At 34.8% G+C, this 16,768-nt stretch overlaps 1 protein-coding gene across 1 annotated transcript in view; it reads left to right on the forward strand.

The window, feature by feature from the left end:
* LOC126884710 (histone deacetylase 7) overlaps positions 1 to 16,768 on the forward strand; it is a 302,317-nt gene that overhangs the window by 123,287 nt on the left and 162,262 nt on the right. Inside the window, exon 2 of the mRNA XM_050650832.1 lies at positions 3,838 to 4,187. Coding sequence (XP_050506789.1) covers positions 3,838 to 4,187 — 350 coding nt within the window. The remainder of the gene's footprint in view (positions 1 to 3,837; positions 4,188 to 16,768) is intronic.

Here is a 16,768-nt window from a genome sequence, read left to right on the forward strand (position 1 = left end):
CGTTTCGGTCCATTGCACATCTTCTCCTGGACACTAAGCTGAAGTACCTGTACCAGGAATATATTTTTTTTGGTTTTAGGACCTACTCTTCACAACCCAATAGGTCCCCAAAGCGCTCGAGTGACTGCACATTTAGCATACTTCGCTCCCCTACTACTACTCCCTGCAATTTGTACTAGAATTGAGCATAGGAGATAAAAGGTGCTAGTTTTGTGATTTGATGTTGTAATGCCTTTATAATTTCTGCAATTAGACCGAAATGAAAGGAAAGCGAAATTCATGACACTTTTACGTAGTTCTTTTACGTGGAACCGACTGTATACTGTTACTTTTAATTTCTCCCTCGTAACAACATTTTTATTTTTAACTAATAAAAAAAATGTTACGCAGAATAGCGTTCCAAACTTGCACCATTACGAAACTTTTTTTTTTCATTTCATCTATTGACTTACTTTTTGCTTACATTACATTACTCCCACGCGTTTTTGTTATATTTGTGGGTGTCGGTCTATTTTTAAGCCAGGATGCCCGCATAACTGAAATACTATTCTTCAAGAACTGAAGAGGGAAACTAAGTTCTTTTGTAGTAGATTTAATAAGCTCTTGTAGTGTTATCGATTATTATTATTATGACGACAATGTTCTTTTGTAGTACATGTTTCTATGTAGGAGTCAAATGTAGGTACATGTATGTATTAATGATTTTGAATCTTTACAAAATTTAAAAACTTAACTTACATTTTGGTAGGATTTTATTTCGGTTACCTACATCAATTAATTGTTGTTAAGTTGTTACAGCTCGTACAAAAATAACCTTCCAAAACATCAAAACTTATTTTTTCATGCCAGTCTTTCGTAGAGTTAGATCTTTCCCTCACTTATCAGATGTAAAAGTTCATATTTTTTCTTCATCAGGCTGTCTCATAATATGACCGAAGTATTCAAGATTGCGTCTCATTATTATATTGACCAGTTGTTGTGTTGTTTGGTTCAGCCGACTAATTCTTTAATTCAGCTCATTCCTCATTTTCAACTCTATCGACCCTTCTTATTCTTAGTTGTCATCTGTATACCCACATCTCAAAGGCTTCCAAGTGTTTTAGCATAGTAGCCCGATCAAAGAACAATCTGACCCCAAAAAAAATAAAGGAAGGATGAAAATTTGGGAATAGGTAGTTGAAATTGTCTATTATTATATAAGAAAAAGTTTACAATTCTACATCCCCTCCATTTTACAAAAATGGAGGGGAATGCCTCCCTCTTGAAGGTAAAAAAAATACATTACAAATACAAGACCGGAATTGGATAAAATGACTAAATTCAAAACAACTTTTGTTCTATAGAGTTTTTTTACTAAGTCAATAGTTATTCAACTAGAAAAAGTATACTCTTCCCAATGCCATTTAGTAAGAGTTGATTCTTTCACAACATAAACACAAACAACCGATTCTATAAATAAAATGTTACTGGGTATGTTCAAATCGTGATAAGTAGTTAAAACAGTCAAAACAAAGAGATGCGCACTCATCAACAAAGCACGTGAGATTCTACATTTACTGAATCGTTCCAGAAATAGTCAACTCAAAGTAGTAAGAGTTGATTTTTTTCCGCGATCCACTTTCACTAACAAGAGTTAGGAAGAGTCTACTTCAACTAGTAAAAGTTAAATTTTTCAAATCAACTCTTACTGCATGTTTTAGTTTGAGTTGACGGGAACTAGGAATAGTCAACTCTAACTGAGAATCAACTTGAACTGTAACATATACTATTATGTATCACTTTATCAATCAAAGATAGAACAAAAATTTATTTTTTTAATTTAACGCGGGCACATATATTTGATACACCCTGTATATTTATTTGTAACTAGTTATTAGAGGGTAGCTTTTACGCAGTGGGTTTCTCCTTAATGAGTTTTTCCCTGAAGAATTAAAGACATTTGTAAATAAGTGAAGTGGAAGACAATTTATTTCGGATTATAATCTTAAAAAGATTGTTTGTTACGGGAAAGGTAAAATCCACAGGTAATTTTAATTATTAGTTTTTAGAAAAATAAAGGTAGAGAGATTTGGAATTTTAAGTCTGTTTGTTTAAACACAAGAATTTTTGTATAATTTCCGAAAAGTTATTAGTTTGAGTAGAAGTATTGTTTGAAAGAATGCCTGGGTTTTTCGAATGGAAAAGAGAAATGTTTCTGACTGGCTTGGCAATTTGGAAGGGGGAAAGAGAGGTTTTGAATGTTCAGACAGTTTGGAAAAGAAAGATTCTTGTGTGGTTGGCATCCGAGAAAGGCAGTCGAAAGTTTTCGCGTATAGTTCAGAAGCAAGTACTAGTGATTGTTTGATAGTGGAGAGTAGCTGAAAAGTGGAACGAGAGACAAATCAAATTGAGAAGAAAAACCTCTTTGATTCTGTAAAGTCCAAGAGACGGCCTGGCTTGTGTTTTGGAGAAATAGTTGCTGGTATGCTGCTGGATTGATGCTGAGAACGGAGAGGGCTTTGATTGGTAGCCTAACATAATCAACAAGGAGGAGCTGTTTGGGTCAAGAGGAGACATCATTGTGTGTGAATAAAAAAGGCCAGTCAATAACTTATGTGATAGATGTTTTTTATAATCAGAAGTTAAATTATTTGCGTAAAAGCATATGAATTAAGATTCCAACATTTCAATAATTTAATAGGAAGTATAAGTAGTTTTGCAAATACCTAAATTTGTTTTGTTTAGTTTATTTTATAAATGGTATCAGGAACAAAGCGATAAATATTTGTTTAAATTAGATTAATTATATGGTAAAAGTTTCATTTGGACACTTATGCCCACAGGATTTAATTGATAGATTTTCAGAGCATTGCTTTTGATAATAAAGGTATTTGTATGTGCTTATTTACGATTTTTCTATTTATTTCCTTTTTCCTATTTTATCCCGATAAGGATCAACTAAGAGATACTGAAGCCACGAGAAAGGATAAGTATAACCTAAGATAATTTTAGTTAATTTTTATGACAAAAAGGCACCCTGAGAATTTTTATTAATTGTTTATGTATGATTTGCGTCAATTAAATAATTAAGTAAATAAATACCCAATTAAAATAAAAGTAATAGAAAGTAGATCATAACAATACACATAAAATTAGAATTTGATGTTAATATTAAGAGCAAACTAATTGCAAGATCTTCTTCTTAAAGTGCCTATCCGTTCTGGATGTTGGCGTTCATCAATTGCAAGATAATATCACAAATACTTTTAAAAGGAATATGTGAACTGTAATACCATCATGGCATATTCCTGTAGCGGTACGCTTTAATTACTATTTTTGCTAATTTTATTTTCTTAATTTTTGATAACTTTTCTCAAAACGAAACGGCATTGGTCATTTAAAATCCACATGTGATATACAAACCATATGCCGTTGATTTCGAGAAACGAAATATTATCCCTTAAACAGATTGTGTAAGATTAATGTTTCTTTCAAGGAAACACTAATAGATTGCGATGCCCCCAGAGTGCCACACTCGTTATGTCAACTTCTTGAAATACAAAAAGGTTGTTAAAAGGCAGATGCAGAATTTATGGCCCTTTCTGGTCATTTTCTCAAAACCGCAAAACCAGTTGACATAAAAGTGGTGGTCCGGAGGCCAGTCTCTACACAGCATGCAAACGATGCAGACAAACCCTCGGCTCGCTGACAAGCAACCCTCTTTCGAGATATAAGCAAACACACCGCTTGTTCACCCAAAATAAATAAATATATTACGTTACATTGCGTTACTAAACTGTACTATGATTATAATATGTAACAATGTAACAAATTACTTAGATTTCTTAATTGTTTCAGGTCGGAGGGTATGGATACTGGCTCCGAAACCTCAACAACAAACAACGATTTTCCACTACGGAAAACAGCCTCCGAACCCAACCTGCTGAAGGTACGCTTAAAACAGCGTGTGATGAAACGGATGCCGCCCTCGCTCAAAAAAAGACTGCTCAGTTCGCGCTTGCCGCCTAGCGAGTCGCCGCCTCAGGAACCGCCCAAGGAGCTCAGCCCGCCTTGCGAGTCCGAAGAGTACCAAAGGCATGCGCTGTTCAGCAGCCCGTCGATGCCGAACATTTCCCTGGCCGCCCACCACGTGCTCTCACCTGATCTCTCCGAGGCCGCCGTAAGGGCAGCTTGTACCGCAAGGCTAGGTATGTATCTATGCTTGCTTCTTTTCTTCTTCTTAAGGTGCCGTGCATTTCTGCGTTGGCGTTCACCATACATTTCTTGTCAGGTGAAATGTTAGGACAGCTTGGATATTAGTGCACCCTATGTAACCCACAGCTGAATCTTATGTTTGTGCGTCGCAGTGTTGCCATACTGTTTTCTTTATTTCTTTCATAATTTCAATCAATGTTAAATGTACGTACAAGAATAATAGAATAATTTTATAAGAACGTTTACTTCTCCGTCATTATACCAGGTAGAATGACAAATGAGGTGTCAAATGAAAGCTTATAATCCAAGGATGGTACTAAAGGTGCGAAATTTGACATAGGCTCTCTGTCCGCCTGTCCGTCCGACCGCGAATATAACTCCTTCGTCATGATACCAGGTAGAATGACAAATGAGGTGTCAAATGAAAGCTTATAATCCAAGGATGGTACTAAAGGTGAGAAATTTGACATAGGCTCTCTGTCCGTCCGACCGCGAGTATAGCTCCTCCGTCACTATACCAGGTAGAATGACAAATGAGGTGTCAAATGAAAGCTTATAATCCAAGGATGGTACTACTGGTGAGAGATTAGACATAGGCTGTCTGTCCGTCCGACCGCGAATATAACTTCTCCGTCACTATACCAGGTAGAATGACAAATGGTGTCAAATGAAAGCTTATAATCCAAGGATGGTACTTAAGGTGATAAATTTGACATAGGCTGTCTGTCTGTCTGACCGCGAATATAACTCCTCCGTCACTATACCAGGTAGAATGACAAATGAGGTGTCAAACGAAAGCTTATAATCCAAGGATGGTACTAAAGGTATGTGTGTCAAATAGTAGATATGTCAAACTAAATGGTGTGTCAAAAAATGACGAAGGAATTATATTCGCGGTTAGACGGACAGACGGGCAGCCTAGGTCAAATTTCTCACCTTAAGTACCATCCTTGGATTATAAGCTTTCATTTGACACCTCATTTGTCATTCTACCTGCTATAGTGACAGAGGAGATATATTCGTGGTCGGACGGACAGGCGGACAGACAGGCTAGATCAAATTTCTCACCTTTAGTACCATCCTTGGATTATAAGCTTTCATTTGACAACTCATTTGTCATTCTACCTGCTATAGTGACGGAGGAGTTATATTCGCGGTCGGACGGACAGGCAGCCTATATCAAACTTCTTACCTTTAGTACCATCCTTGGATTATAAGCTTTCATTTGACACCTCATTTGTTGTTCTACCTGGTATAGTGACGGAGGAGTTGAGTTTACAAACAGACAGACAAAACGGACGGACGGACAGACGGACGTGGATAATTCAACGTTTTCACATTTTTTCAGTATTGGTGAAAACAACAACATAATAAACTTTACTTAATTGGTGTTTCAAAACTACTTATTTTTTACACATTACACAATATTACAAGGTTTCTAGCAAGTTAAACTTCACAATGATTTAAAATAATCAAGTAAAAACCTATCTGCAACGGTGTTACATGTCATGCTCGGATCCAATGCCAAAATCTACACAGACATAATATTAGGGTGCACTAATATCCAAGCTGTCCAGATGTTAGATAGTCACGATAGGGGGACTTTTACTTTCTACATTCAAAAAAAAAAACGATTTTTGTTTTTTTACCTAAAAACATTCCTTCGTGTCATAGGAATACTGTCTTAAAATTCTATTAAGAAATTTGAAATAGAAACGAAGTTATAGTTGAATTTATAACGGTACCTACCTGAGCTAAAACTCGTTTGTATACAAAACGCGGGCGACGCCTGACCTGTGCAGCTGCAACTCGATAGTTGTCAACTGACAGTTTTAAAACTTATAAAGCCAGATCGTGTTTTACATTATTGAAATTTATCGAAAATAATTGTTTTGAAATTTAGAAGGCAGTCGAAGTAATGAGGCCGCATCGAAATACACACTTTACTATCTTGTACTTCAGGTTCAAATCCAACTTGCGGTTAATCAGTCAAACTACAATCGAAGTCAAAGTGACTCCTCCGATACATATAAAGTTATGAAACAGGGAAACTATCATGTTTTCCGTCTTTTGCGTTATTGTGCTGGTTCTTAGTGTACTCATGTGGACCCAGAGGTAACCAAATCAGATGTTAGTCAGGCAATAAACTCTATGAAAACCAATAAATCTGCTGGTCCAGATGAATTACCTAGCGATCTGATAAAGTTGGTCAACGAGAAAAGCCTGGACATAATAGTAGAACTGTTCAACTCTATCTATACTACGGGAATCATCCCTAGAGAAATGTTGACATCAGCATTTGTGTGTTTGCCAAAGAAAGTGAATGCCAAAGAATGCAGTGACTACTGAACCATAAGTTTAATGTCAGATACCTTGAAAATTCTGCTGAAAATTATACACGCCAGAATACACTCTAAACTGGAGCTGGATATTAGTGACACTCAATATGGCTTCCCCAATGGTATGGGTACCAGAGAGGCATTATTCTCCTTCAACGTGCTGACACAGAGATGTTTGGATGTTAACCGTCCTCTTTACGTCTGTTTTATAGACTACAATAAAGCGTTTGATAAAGTAAAACATGATCGAGTCATGGAAATTCTGAAAACTAAAAACCTAGATTAAAGAGATTTAAGACTAATAACACACCTCTATTACAATCAGCGCGAGCAATAGTAATAATTGAAAAAGAAACATTTGAAGAAATGGAAATAAAGAGAGGAGTCCGGCAAGGCTGCATACTATCACCTCTATTATTTAACGCTTATTCTGAAGAGGTAATGCGAGAAACTCTGGAAGATGAAACAGTCGGCATAAGAGTAAATGGAGTCTTAGTTAACAACATGAGATATGCAGATGATACAGTAATAATAGCCGATAGTTTACAAGACCTGCAAAGACTCATGAGTAAAATAGTAAGATGTAGTAGGGAGTACGGACTCTCTCTCAATATCAAAAAGACGAAGTTTATGAAAATTAGTAAAAACAACCATAATACTAACGAAATCTTGATAGAGGGCCAGCAGATCGAAAGAGTAAAAAAGTACACTTACCTAGGAACACGTATAACAGAAAACAATGACTACACTGCAGAAATCAAAGTCAGAATCGAAAAAGCACGTTCTAATTTTATGAAAATGAAAAAGGTCCTATGTAGCAAAGATTTAACATTAGCTCTTAAAGTACGCCTAACAAAATGTTACGTATACAGTGTACTATACTATGGAGTGGAATCATGGACTCATATTTGAAGACTTACATGAACATGAAGAAAGAAGATTAAAAAAATTCAAACCAAGATACTTAATTAATAGGTTTAAGTAATTAGTAATGTACATATCTTTGTAAATAATAACATATTGTAAATATTAGAGGTAATGCCACAAAGTTAGCAATAGCTACATTATAAAACAGGGTGCTTAATAGAGCATCCTGTACATGTCATAATCATTTATCAACAAAGACGCTTATTGTCATTACTGATAGATTGCAGAATAAAGGAGTTAAAAAAAAATGTAGCAAATATTTTTAACATTAGCTCTTAAAGTACGCCTAACAAAATGTTACGTATACAGTGTACTATACTATGGAGTGGAATCATGGAGGTTAAATGTAGAGACAATGAGACGACTTAACACCTTTGAAATGTGGACCTATAGAAGAATTATGAGGGTTTCCTGGGTAGATAGAGTTACAAACAACGAAGTACTAAGAAGAATAGGTAAAGAGAAGGAAGTTGAACTTACAATTAAAGAAAGAAAACTACAGTATCTCGGACATGTGATGTGGGGCGAGAAGTATGGCATCCTGCGACTCATAATGCAAGGAAAGATAGATGGCAGAAGAAGCATCGGAAGAAGACGATTTTCATGGCTGAAGAACCTGCGAGAATGGTTTGGATGCAGCTCAAAACAACTATTTAGAGCTACTGCCTCAAAAATTTAAATAGCTATGATGATTGCCAACCTCCGTAGCGGAGATGGCACCTGAAGAAGAAGAACTGTACTCATCAGTGTATATCATCTGGTCCTAGGGCTTTGTTACTTTTTAATAGTTTGATAGCGTGTGAAAACCTCAGCTGTCAAAATACTTGGGCCATTCAAATGGTTTTTCAATTTGGATGGTTTTTGTGTTCTGGGATCGTTGAACAAATTAGCTGTCTACATTTTCCAGGTACTAAATATAACGCAAGGGTTCCATTCTTGGTTCATATTTGTCATTATCTATACCAGTGACTTGTTTGTTTTTTGTTGAAGATCCCAGCAATTTCCTTAATTTTCTTGTGGAGATTGAAGCTTCTCCAAGTTCATACAGGTTTTCAGCTTCGGAATATTGCTGTGTATATTTCAGTACCTTACTTGGTGTTGCCTTATCTTACATTGCCGGAGTTGCACCATCATCTCTAATATTATTTCTTCTGTGATCCACTCATTATTGGTCGTTGTTTTATTTTGGAGAAGAAAAGTGTTGTTTACATCATCAAATGATTCTTTTGTGGTTGTCCATGTTCAACATCATCCACAGTTGCTATATCCGAGAATCCATTATTTATTTCTTCAGTATATGCTTCGCTTGTATCGTTGTGTTTGAGTTTTCTAATATTTAATGATGCTGATGATATTTCTTTCTTCTGGCTGTAGCGAGGTTAATGTTTGCAACTAATGGATTGTGGTCGTATCGTATGTCTGCTTCAGATAATGCAGAAACCTTAGTAATAGCATTCCTGTACCTTCTATTAATTGCCACGTAATCTATTTGATTCCTCATACAGCTCTGATCTAAGTCCGACTAAAGGTGATCTCTGAGGCGGAGCTTATACCAAGTATTCGTTATGACTAGATCTTTGTTTTGGTACTGTATCAATTTATCTATCTCTGTCGTTTCTCTGACCAAGACCATATTTTCCAACTACGTGATCTACGGCTCTTTCTCCAACTTTGACGTTAAAATCTCCTAATACGATGTTCATTTCGTGATTCTTATTCATCTTCAAGGCTTAATCTAGCAGCTAATAAAATAGCTCTAGGAAGTATTTTCTAAAATCTATTCCATCTTACAAGGAAATATTGAAGTGATACAGACATGTAAAAAAGTCAGCGATAGCATATAGATTAAAATTACAGAATTTACCCAACAAGTAGAACAGAGATTGACCTAGAAAAAATCCTGGTGAAGCGAAGTATACACCATTTTAAAACTTTTGCTTTTTAATATTTTATATTGTATCAATCCGTAAAATAAAAACAGATTATACATTTACTAAATCAAACCTTAACTTATTAAGTGTAATTACAATGACCTTACAACAATAAAAAAAATATTACACCACCTGAAAACAGTTCTCCTTTATTACTATAATTACTCAGAAGGAAAACCATATTAGTCGACATCGTTATTTCCCCAAGAAAATTGCCGCAACTCCAGAATATGAGTCTTTTTATATCGAAGGCTACAATTGTACTCAACCTCATAAATAATGATCGATTTTATTGTATTTTGATATAAATATTTCAATATTTCAATCAAGGACAGCGGGAACCGGGAGCAAGGCCGTTGCCAGTGAGATACGAAGAGGTCACATCTTGCGAAAGATGAAAAATTTATTTTTGTTTTCGACTTTACCGGCGGGATTATAAGAAACGGGATTATAAGAAATTGTATAAAGGATGTTTTTCCTTTTTTTATATTAAAGATTAATCTTATTATGTAGGAGTAATATCAAATACATATTATAATGATCATTGAAAACAAGTGAGCAAGCATTACTTCTGATCATCATCTATACGGAGTGGATAAGACCTAGGTAACGATTTTTTTAGTAGCAACTAAAAATTAACAAAATAATTTCCTCTAAAAATTTCTTCTTCTTCATGTGACACTTGTTGACATTGACAATGTTGACTTGAGTAATGCCATCTGCTTCCTTTCAATTCCTCCGCGGTCCTCGATTTTATCTTTCGTGATAAGTTAAAGGATTCTATACAGGTCTCCTCTTAGAACGTACCCCAGGTATGAAATTTTTCCTATTTTAATAGTTTTAGTTTTCAATAACTCACGAACGGCATTTGCTCAATTTAACACTGATTGTATCAGCCTTGAATGCCCAAACTATAGAGGAATAACACTTGGAAGCACAGTAGGAAAACTTTATGCTAGTATACTAGAAAACAGGTTAAGAGAAAAACTAGAAAACACCTTTGAGAGCCAGAGTGGTTTCAAAAAAGAAAGAGGGACGAACGATCAGATTTTCATAATAAGACAAATAATAGAAAAAGTTCTTAAAAATACATGCATGTTTCATAGATATGGAAAAAGCTTTCGACAGAATTAAAAGAGAAGATATTTGGAAAATACTAGAGAAGAGAAAAATTGAACAAGATCTAATAGGATGCATCCATAGTTTATACGAAGAAACGAAAAGCTGTAAGAACAAGAAATGAAAAATCAAAAGTATTCAACAGCAACATTGGATTAAAACAGGGTTGTGTCCTGAGCCCACTACTCTTTAACCTAGTACTAGATGACATAATAAAAGAATGCAAACACAAATGGAGAAAATATAATGTAGGATATTGGAAGTTGAGAATGATACAAATAACAGAACTGTGCTACGCTGACGACCTGGTGATCATTGGGGAGTCAGGAAAACAATTACAAGAAAATATAAACATATTGTGTGAAGAGCTAAAAATCAGAAACATGAAAATAAACAAAAAAAAATCAAAAACAATGATAATTGGAAGGCAAAAAGGAAAACATGAAATACACTCCTGGCCAAAAAAAATGGGACACCTTAAAAATGGGTCATTTTTGAGGTCTCGAATCACCTAAACCTGTTGTCCGCTTTTAGTGATTTTTTTAGTATGTTATAGCCTTATTCTTTAAAAACTCGATGTATTAATATTGTTGCTGAACATGTAAACGTCATTATATACCGGGTGTAACAATAATACTGTGTTTTTTCCTTAAAGTTCGGAACACCCTGTGGAATATTCTAGCATTTAAATAATATTGAAATTAAAACTCAATTGTAGCCTTAGCCTTTCTTAACATTCTGCTTTGTGACTCATTCACTTCTGTTGGATAATGAAAAAGTTAGGTGCTTTGACAACTAGCCATGTTCTTCATCAATACAGGGTGTTTCTAAATAAGCGCGACAAACTTTAAGGGATAATTCTGCATGAAAAAATAATGACCGTTTGATTTATGAACATATGTCTGCAAATGCTTCATTTCCGACAATACGGGATGTTGAATTTTTTCTTACACACTGACGATTTATTTATTGCTCTGAAACCAGTTGAGATATGCAAATGAAATTTGATGGGCTTTAAGAGTTAGTTATTGCTCATTTTTTGACGTACAATTATGTATTTTATATTCACCACTGGCGTGCATACGGGTCATATAACCCGGTCATATACCCTGTATGCACGCCAATGGTGAATATAAAATTTTTAGTTGTATGTCAAAAAATGTAAAATGGCTACCTCTTAAAACCTACCAAATTTCATTTGCATACCTCAACCGGTTTTAGAGAAATAAATAAATTGTCAGTTTGCAAAAAATAATTCAACATCCCGTATTTCGAAGATGAAGCATTTGCGGACGTATGTTTATAAAGCAAACTGTCATTATTTTTTCATGTAGAATTAACCCTTAAAGTTTGTCCCACTTATTTAGAAACACCCTGTATTGATGAAGAACATTTCATGTACTAAGAAGAGGAGAAGAAAAAATAGTAAGACGAATATATGAAGCGAGAGATATGGGAAGAAAGAAGAGAGGAAGACCAAGAAAGACGTGGACAGAAGAAGTGAGGGAAGCGGCCGACAAAAGAGGAATAAAATGGGAGGAAACAAAAGCATTGGCCATGGATAGAAGGAAATGGAAGGAAATATGGAAGAAAACGACGGAGAACCTAACTCTGTAATAACTCACACCGAAAGGTAGACGAGTTCTGGATTAAGTAAGTAAGTAAGTAAGTAATGTATCAGCCTTCAGAGTTTCTGGTCTCGATGCCATGTGAAAACACTGACCAAATATTGCATTTGATCATTCTTTGACATAAGTTAAGGTTTAAGCTGTGGTTACAGACGGATGATTTCATTTTTTAGAAACTTAAATTCTGCATTTGATCTCTTTACTTCGGTCTAGTTGGTATGTAATGTATAGAATCCCATATATTTAAAGTGAGTAACTCTGAAGGCACGCTAGTTTGTGTTACTTAGTCGTATGATTATTGCACCGCTCTCTGTCTCTCCTTAAATTGCTTGCATTTGGTGCGTCATGGTTTATTTACCTTCTTCTTTTGGCATCATAATCCTGGATGGGTCTTCGGCTGTCTGACTATATATCCTTCCATTCAGACCTCTCTCGTGCCCTTCTGCTCCATGGTCTTACAGTCATAGTTTTCAGGTCGTCTTCCATGGCATTCAACCGTCTCGTCCTAGGTCTTGCTTTTTTCCTCTTCTTATCGGCTTTAATTGTAATATTTCTTTGTTAATTTTGTATCTTTTTGTCTTTGGACATATCCCAGCCGTCACAGTCTTTGACTTTTAATTTTTCACAATATCATGCCATTTATTCAATTCATCAATCTCCTTGTTTCTCCTGATTATTCATGTGCCGTCTTTCTCGTGCACTTGCTTGTAAAACCCGATTGTTGCAAACAGGATCTTAAATAGGTGCTTAAACAGCTGACAATGCTCAGTCGCCATTTCTGAGACTCTTTTTCTCACGCTTACTGAAATTTTTTTCAGGTGGCGGGAGTCTTCTATCGATATCATTTATTGGTGTCTTTGTATGGCCCTTTGTGTTTCTCCATTTATTTTGATATCTCCTTTTGTCTTTTATTTATCCTCAACATAAATAGACAGCCACACATTTGCCTGTGGTTCAGATTTATTTTGATGTCACTTTTGAACCTCATATCCTGAATAACGTCACAAAATGGCTTAGAGCCCCCAACGATTTCTCTAGAGCCTCGTTTCAATCAAATAGTACAAAAGGGAGAAAATAATAGTTGTTTATTATACAGTGATGAGCGCGCTAATAACCGGCAAAATAGCACAAAAGATGGAAAACGTATTAAGTTATGAGATAGAAAGAAATGAAACTAGTTGATCTGGGAAATTTAGCGATATTATTAACCTATAGATTTATATTATATTGATTGTTTCCCACCTTTACACGTATCAGAGGAGTATGTAAACTGAAACTGTCACTGTGACAGTGGTAGTTGCCAAACTCGTGCGATACGTCTAAAGGTGGGAAAAACTCAATATAATGTATATTTATAGGTTAATATCACTAAATTTCCCAGCTCGACTAGTTTCAATTCTTTTTAAAACGTTTTTATATACTTGGCTTAGTTGGTGTCACGGACTCAGCAAATTTTGTAATCCATTTTAAAAATAGTTCTAGGCTAACTAGGTACTACTAGAGCTGACTAACAATGCAATATTTAACTGCTATTGTATGGATAAATGGATTTTTTTTTAAATTTCAAACTATTTTAAAAATGTGACTAATACTGTGAAATTTGAATTCCATTTTAACGTAAGTTAAGATATCGAGATATGGTAGCTCAGTGGTAGAGCGTTAGACCGGAGATCGAGAGATCCTGAGTTCGAAACCTGCCTGTCGCTTTCCTTTTTTTAATTTTTTTAATACATAACTAAAAGTTAATATACTTAAAATTCATATTTTATAAGTTAATTATTATATATGCCATTTTAAACAACCGTGTTATTATAAAAAGTACTTTTTTTATACTAGTGTAATTTTTGGAATTATAATCTGGACCTCGGAGGTAAACTACAGTATGTTATTTCGAGTAACTGTGTTTAGCGTGTGTTTGCAACAAAGTTAACAGCACTTAGGATGTTAATAAAAATCTGATATATCCCATAATTGGTTGAAAGACCATTACCTGCTATTGTATGGATAAATGGATTTTTTTTAAATTTCAAACTATTTTAAAAATATGACTAATGCTATGACATTTGAATTCCATTTTAACATAAGTTAATACATCTAGAGATGGTAGCTCAGTGGTAGAGCGTAGGGTAAGAACAGAACAAGTGGGTCGCGGTGGAGGTGGAGGTGTAGGTCGCGGTCGATGTCGATATCCATGTAAAACAAACACATTGTAGTGAATGGAAGAGAACAGAGCAGGTAAGTCGCGGTGAAGGTTTAGCGCGATGCCATCCAGGAGGTTTACATTACATCGATGCTTTTGAAAATAAAAATAGTTTGTTTTACATGGATGTCTACTGCGCGGCCTACAAGGATGCTTCCCTGTGATTGGTCCGTTCGAAGCCAAGTTGTCATTAACTGAGTTGCTATTAGCTTAACTCAGTTGCTATCTGATTTGATACTTTTTATAATATAATCCCTTTTTTGTATTCAGTTTATTTTTGAATTTCTAAAGTAATTAAATTCAGTAAATTTTTGAAATATGAAAGAGGATCTGATTATTTACAGCTGGCATTTCATCACTATCATCACTTGACTGACACAACATCGCAAAAGCAGTCTTTTGTCATTCAAATTTTAGTAAACTACTTCACTTAATAGTGGTTCTAGCTCGACTGACCGCGCAGGTGACCTCTTTGCTATGTCCTGTCGACATCGACCGCGACTTAACTAGTAGCATCCACCGCGACCTGCACGTCCACCTCGACCCACTTATTCTGTTCTTACCCTTAGACCGGAGATCGAGAGGTCCTGAGTTCGAAACCTGCCTGTCGTTTACCTTTTTTATTTTTTTAATACAGAACTAAAAGTTAATATCCTTAAAATTCATATTTTATATATTTATATATTATTTTTTATAATACATGCCATTTTAAACAACCGTGTTATTATAAAAAGTACTTTTTTATACTAGTGTAATTTTTGGAATTATAATCTGGACCTCGGAGGTAAACTACACTATGTTATTTCGAGTAACTGTGTTTAGATTTCTTTTATGACATAGAAATTGAAACAACAAAATAATTTTATATTGTACTATTTATACTATAAATAATAAAAACGTTTTATTATAAAAGGTTCTTTTTTATAAAAGTGTAATTATTATCTCACAACTTAATACGTTTTCCATCTTTTGTGCTATTTTGCCGGTTATTAGCTCGCTTATCACTGTGTAGGTCCAAAAATAGCAGATTTTAGCGGGATACCATGAAAGTTACGTCCCAACGCGTAGCGGAGTGTCGTAATCATGAGAACGCTAAAATCTGCATTTTGCCCAGTCATCATCATCATCAATGGCGTTATAACTCTTCGAGAGTCTTTGCCGTGTTTACTATTGCCTGTTCTGTATAATATAATATATTTTTTTAACTCGCCAGAAACACCAGAAGTTTCAACAATTTTGCCATAAAAAATAAAAATAAATAGAATATCAAGAAATAGTCAAGAAATAATAAGAGTAGTAGGTGATGTTGCCTAGGTAACTATTGAAATAACAAACAATTGTGTCAAAGTGTGGTCAAAGTTTAGCAAAATCTGAGAGAAATGGATGGTGATTTCTCGTTTTCCTGCATCTTGTCAGAATTAGTAGAGGCTGCAAAAGAGGCTTAGTTGAAAATATTGCCCGCAAGATCTTATAAGTTATATGAGCGAGCGCATGCAAAATTCATTGATTGGCACTCCAGGAAGAAATTAATGTAATTCGTTCTCAGAAAATGTTTGCATGGTTTTCAGAAGGATAATAGTTTTCCATGTCTGGAAAGCACGAACCAAACTGATTTCTATAAATTTGTTAACTGTACATTCAATGATTCTAATTTTCCATCAATTAATAAAAAATAGGAGTGATCAACTATGATAATAATTTAAAAGTTTTTGACGTCCACGAGCGGGATAGAAATAGATTTTACCTCATGGGATAAAACTTTCATATAAAACACGTTTCAGCAACTAACAAGAGGTGGCAAATTATGAAATTTTATGTCAGTTGTAAAAACAATCGTTATTTATTATGTAAGGGCGCTAAAATCTGCATTTGCCCCGTCTATGATACGATATTTTTTTCTATAACTTGCCAGAAACACCAGAAGTTTTAACAATACTGTCGTAAAAATAAAAATAAATCATCAATAAAAGATCAAGAAATCATCAGGAAAGTAGGGTCGTTGTCTAGGTCTAGGGTACTAATAAAATAGTGTCAAAATGTAGTAAAATTTTAGCATGAACGAAATAGTCCTGTCGCCAAAGGGGGTGCAACGGCCTCCTTTATTCAGATGGACTTACCAAGTTTTTTTTATGTATTTTGACCCGTAGAACACGAATTTTTTGGGTAGGTAACAGTTGATCCTGATGTCAATAAGATTGTTATAAACAGAGAACTTGAGGAATTACATAACAGCAATTTTTTGCAAAACAAAACATTTTTTTGTATTTTTTTGGGTCATGTGGGGATCATTTTAATGTGAGAATAAAAATCAAACTCTATTTTCATTTACATATCAGTTCAATAAGTACTTATTTTATGTTCACTTCTTTGCTACACAATGCAATAATAATATAATGCAATTATATAATACCCAATATATTATATTAGATT

Source organism: Diabrotica virgifera, chromosome 5 (genome assembly GCF_917563875.1).
Source record: "Diabrotica virgifera virgifera chromosome 5, PGI_DIABVI_V3a".
Classification (NCBI taxonomy): domain Eukaryota; kingdom Metazoa; phylum Arthropoda; class Insecta; order Coleoptera; family Chrysomelidae; genus Diabrotica; species Diabrotica virgifera.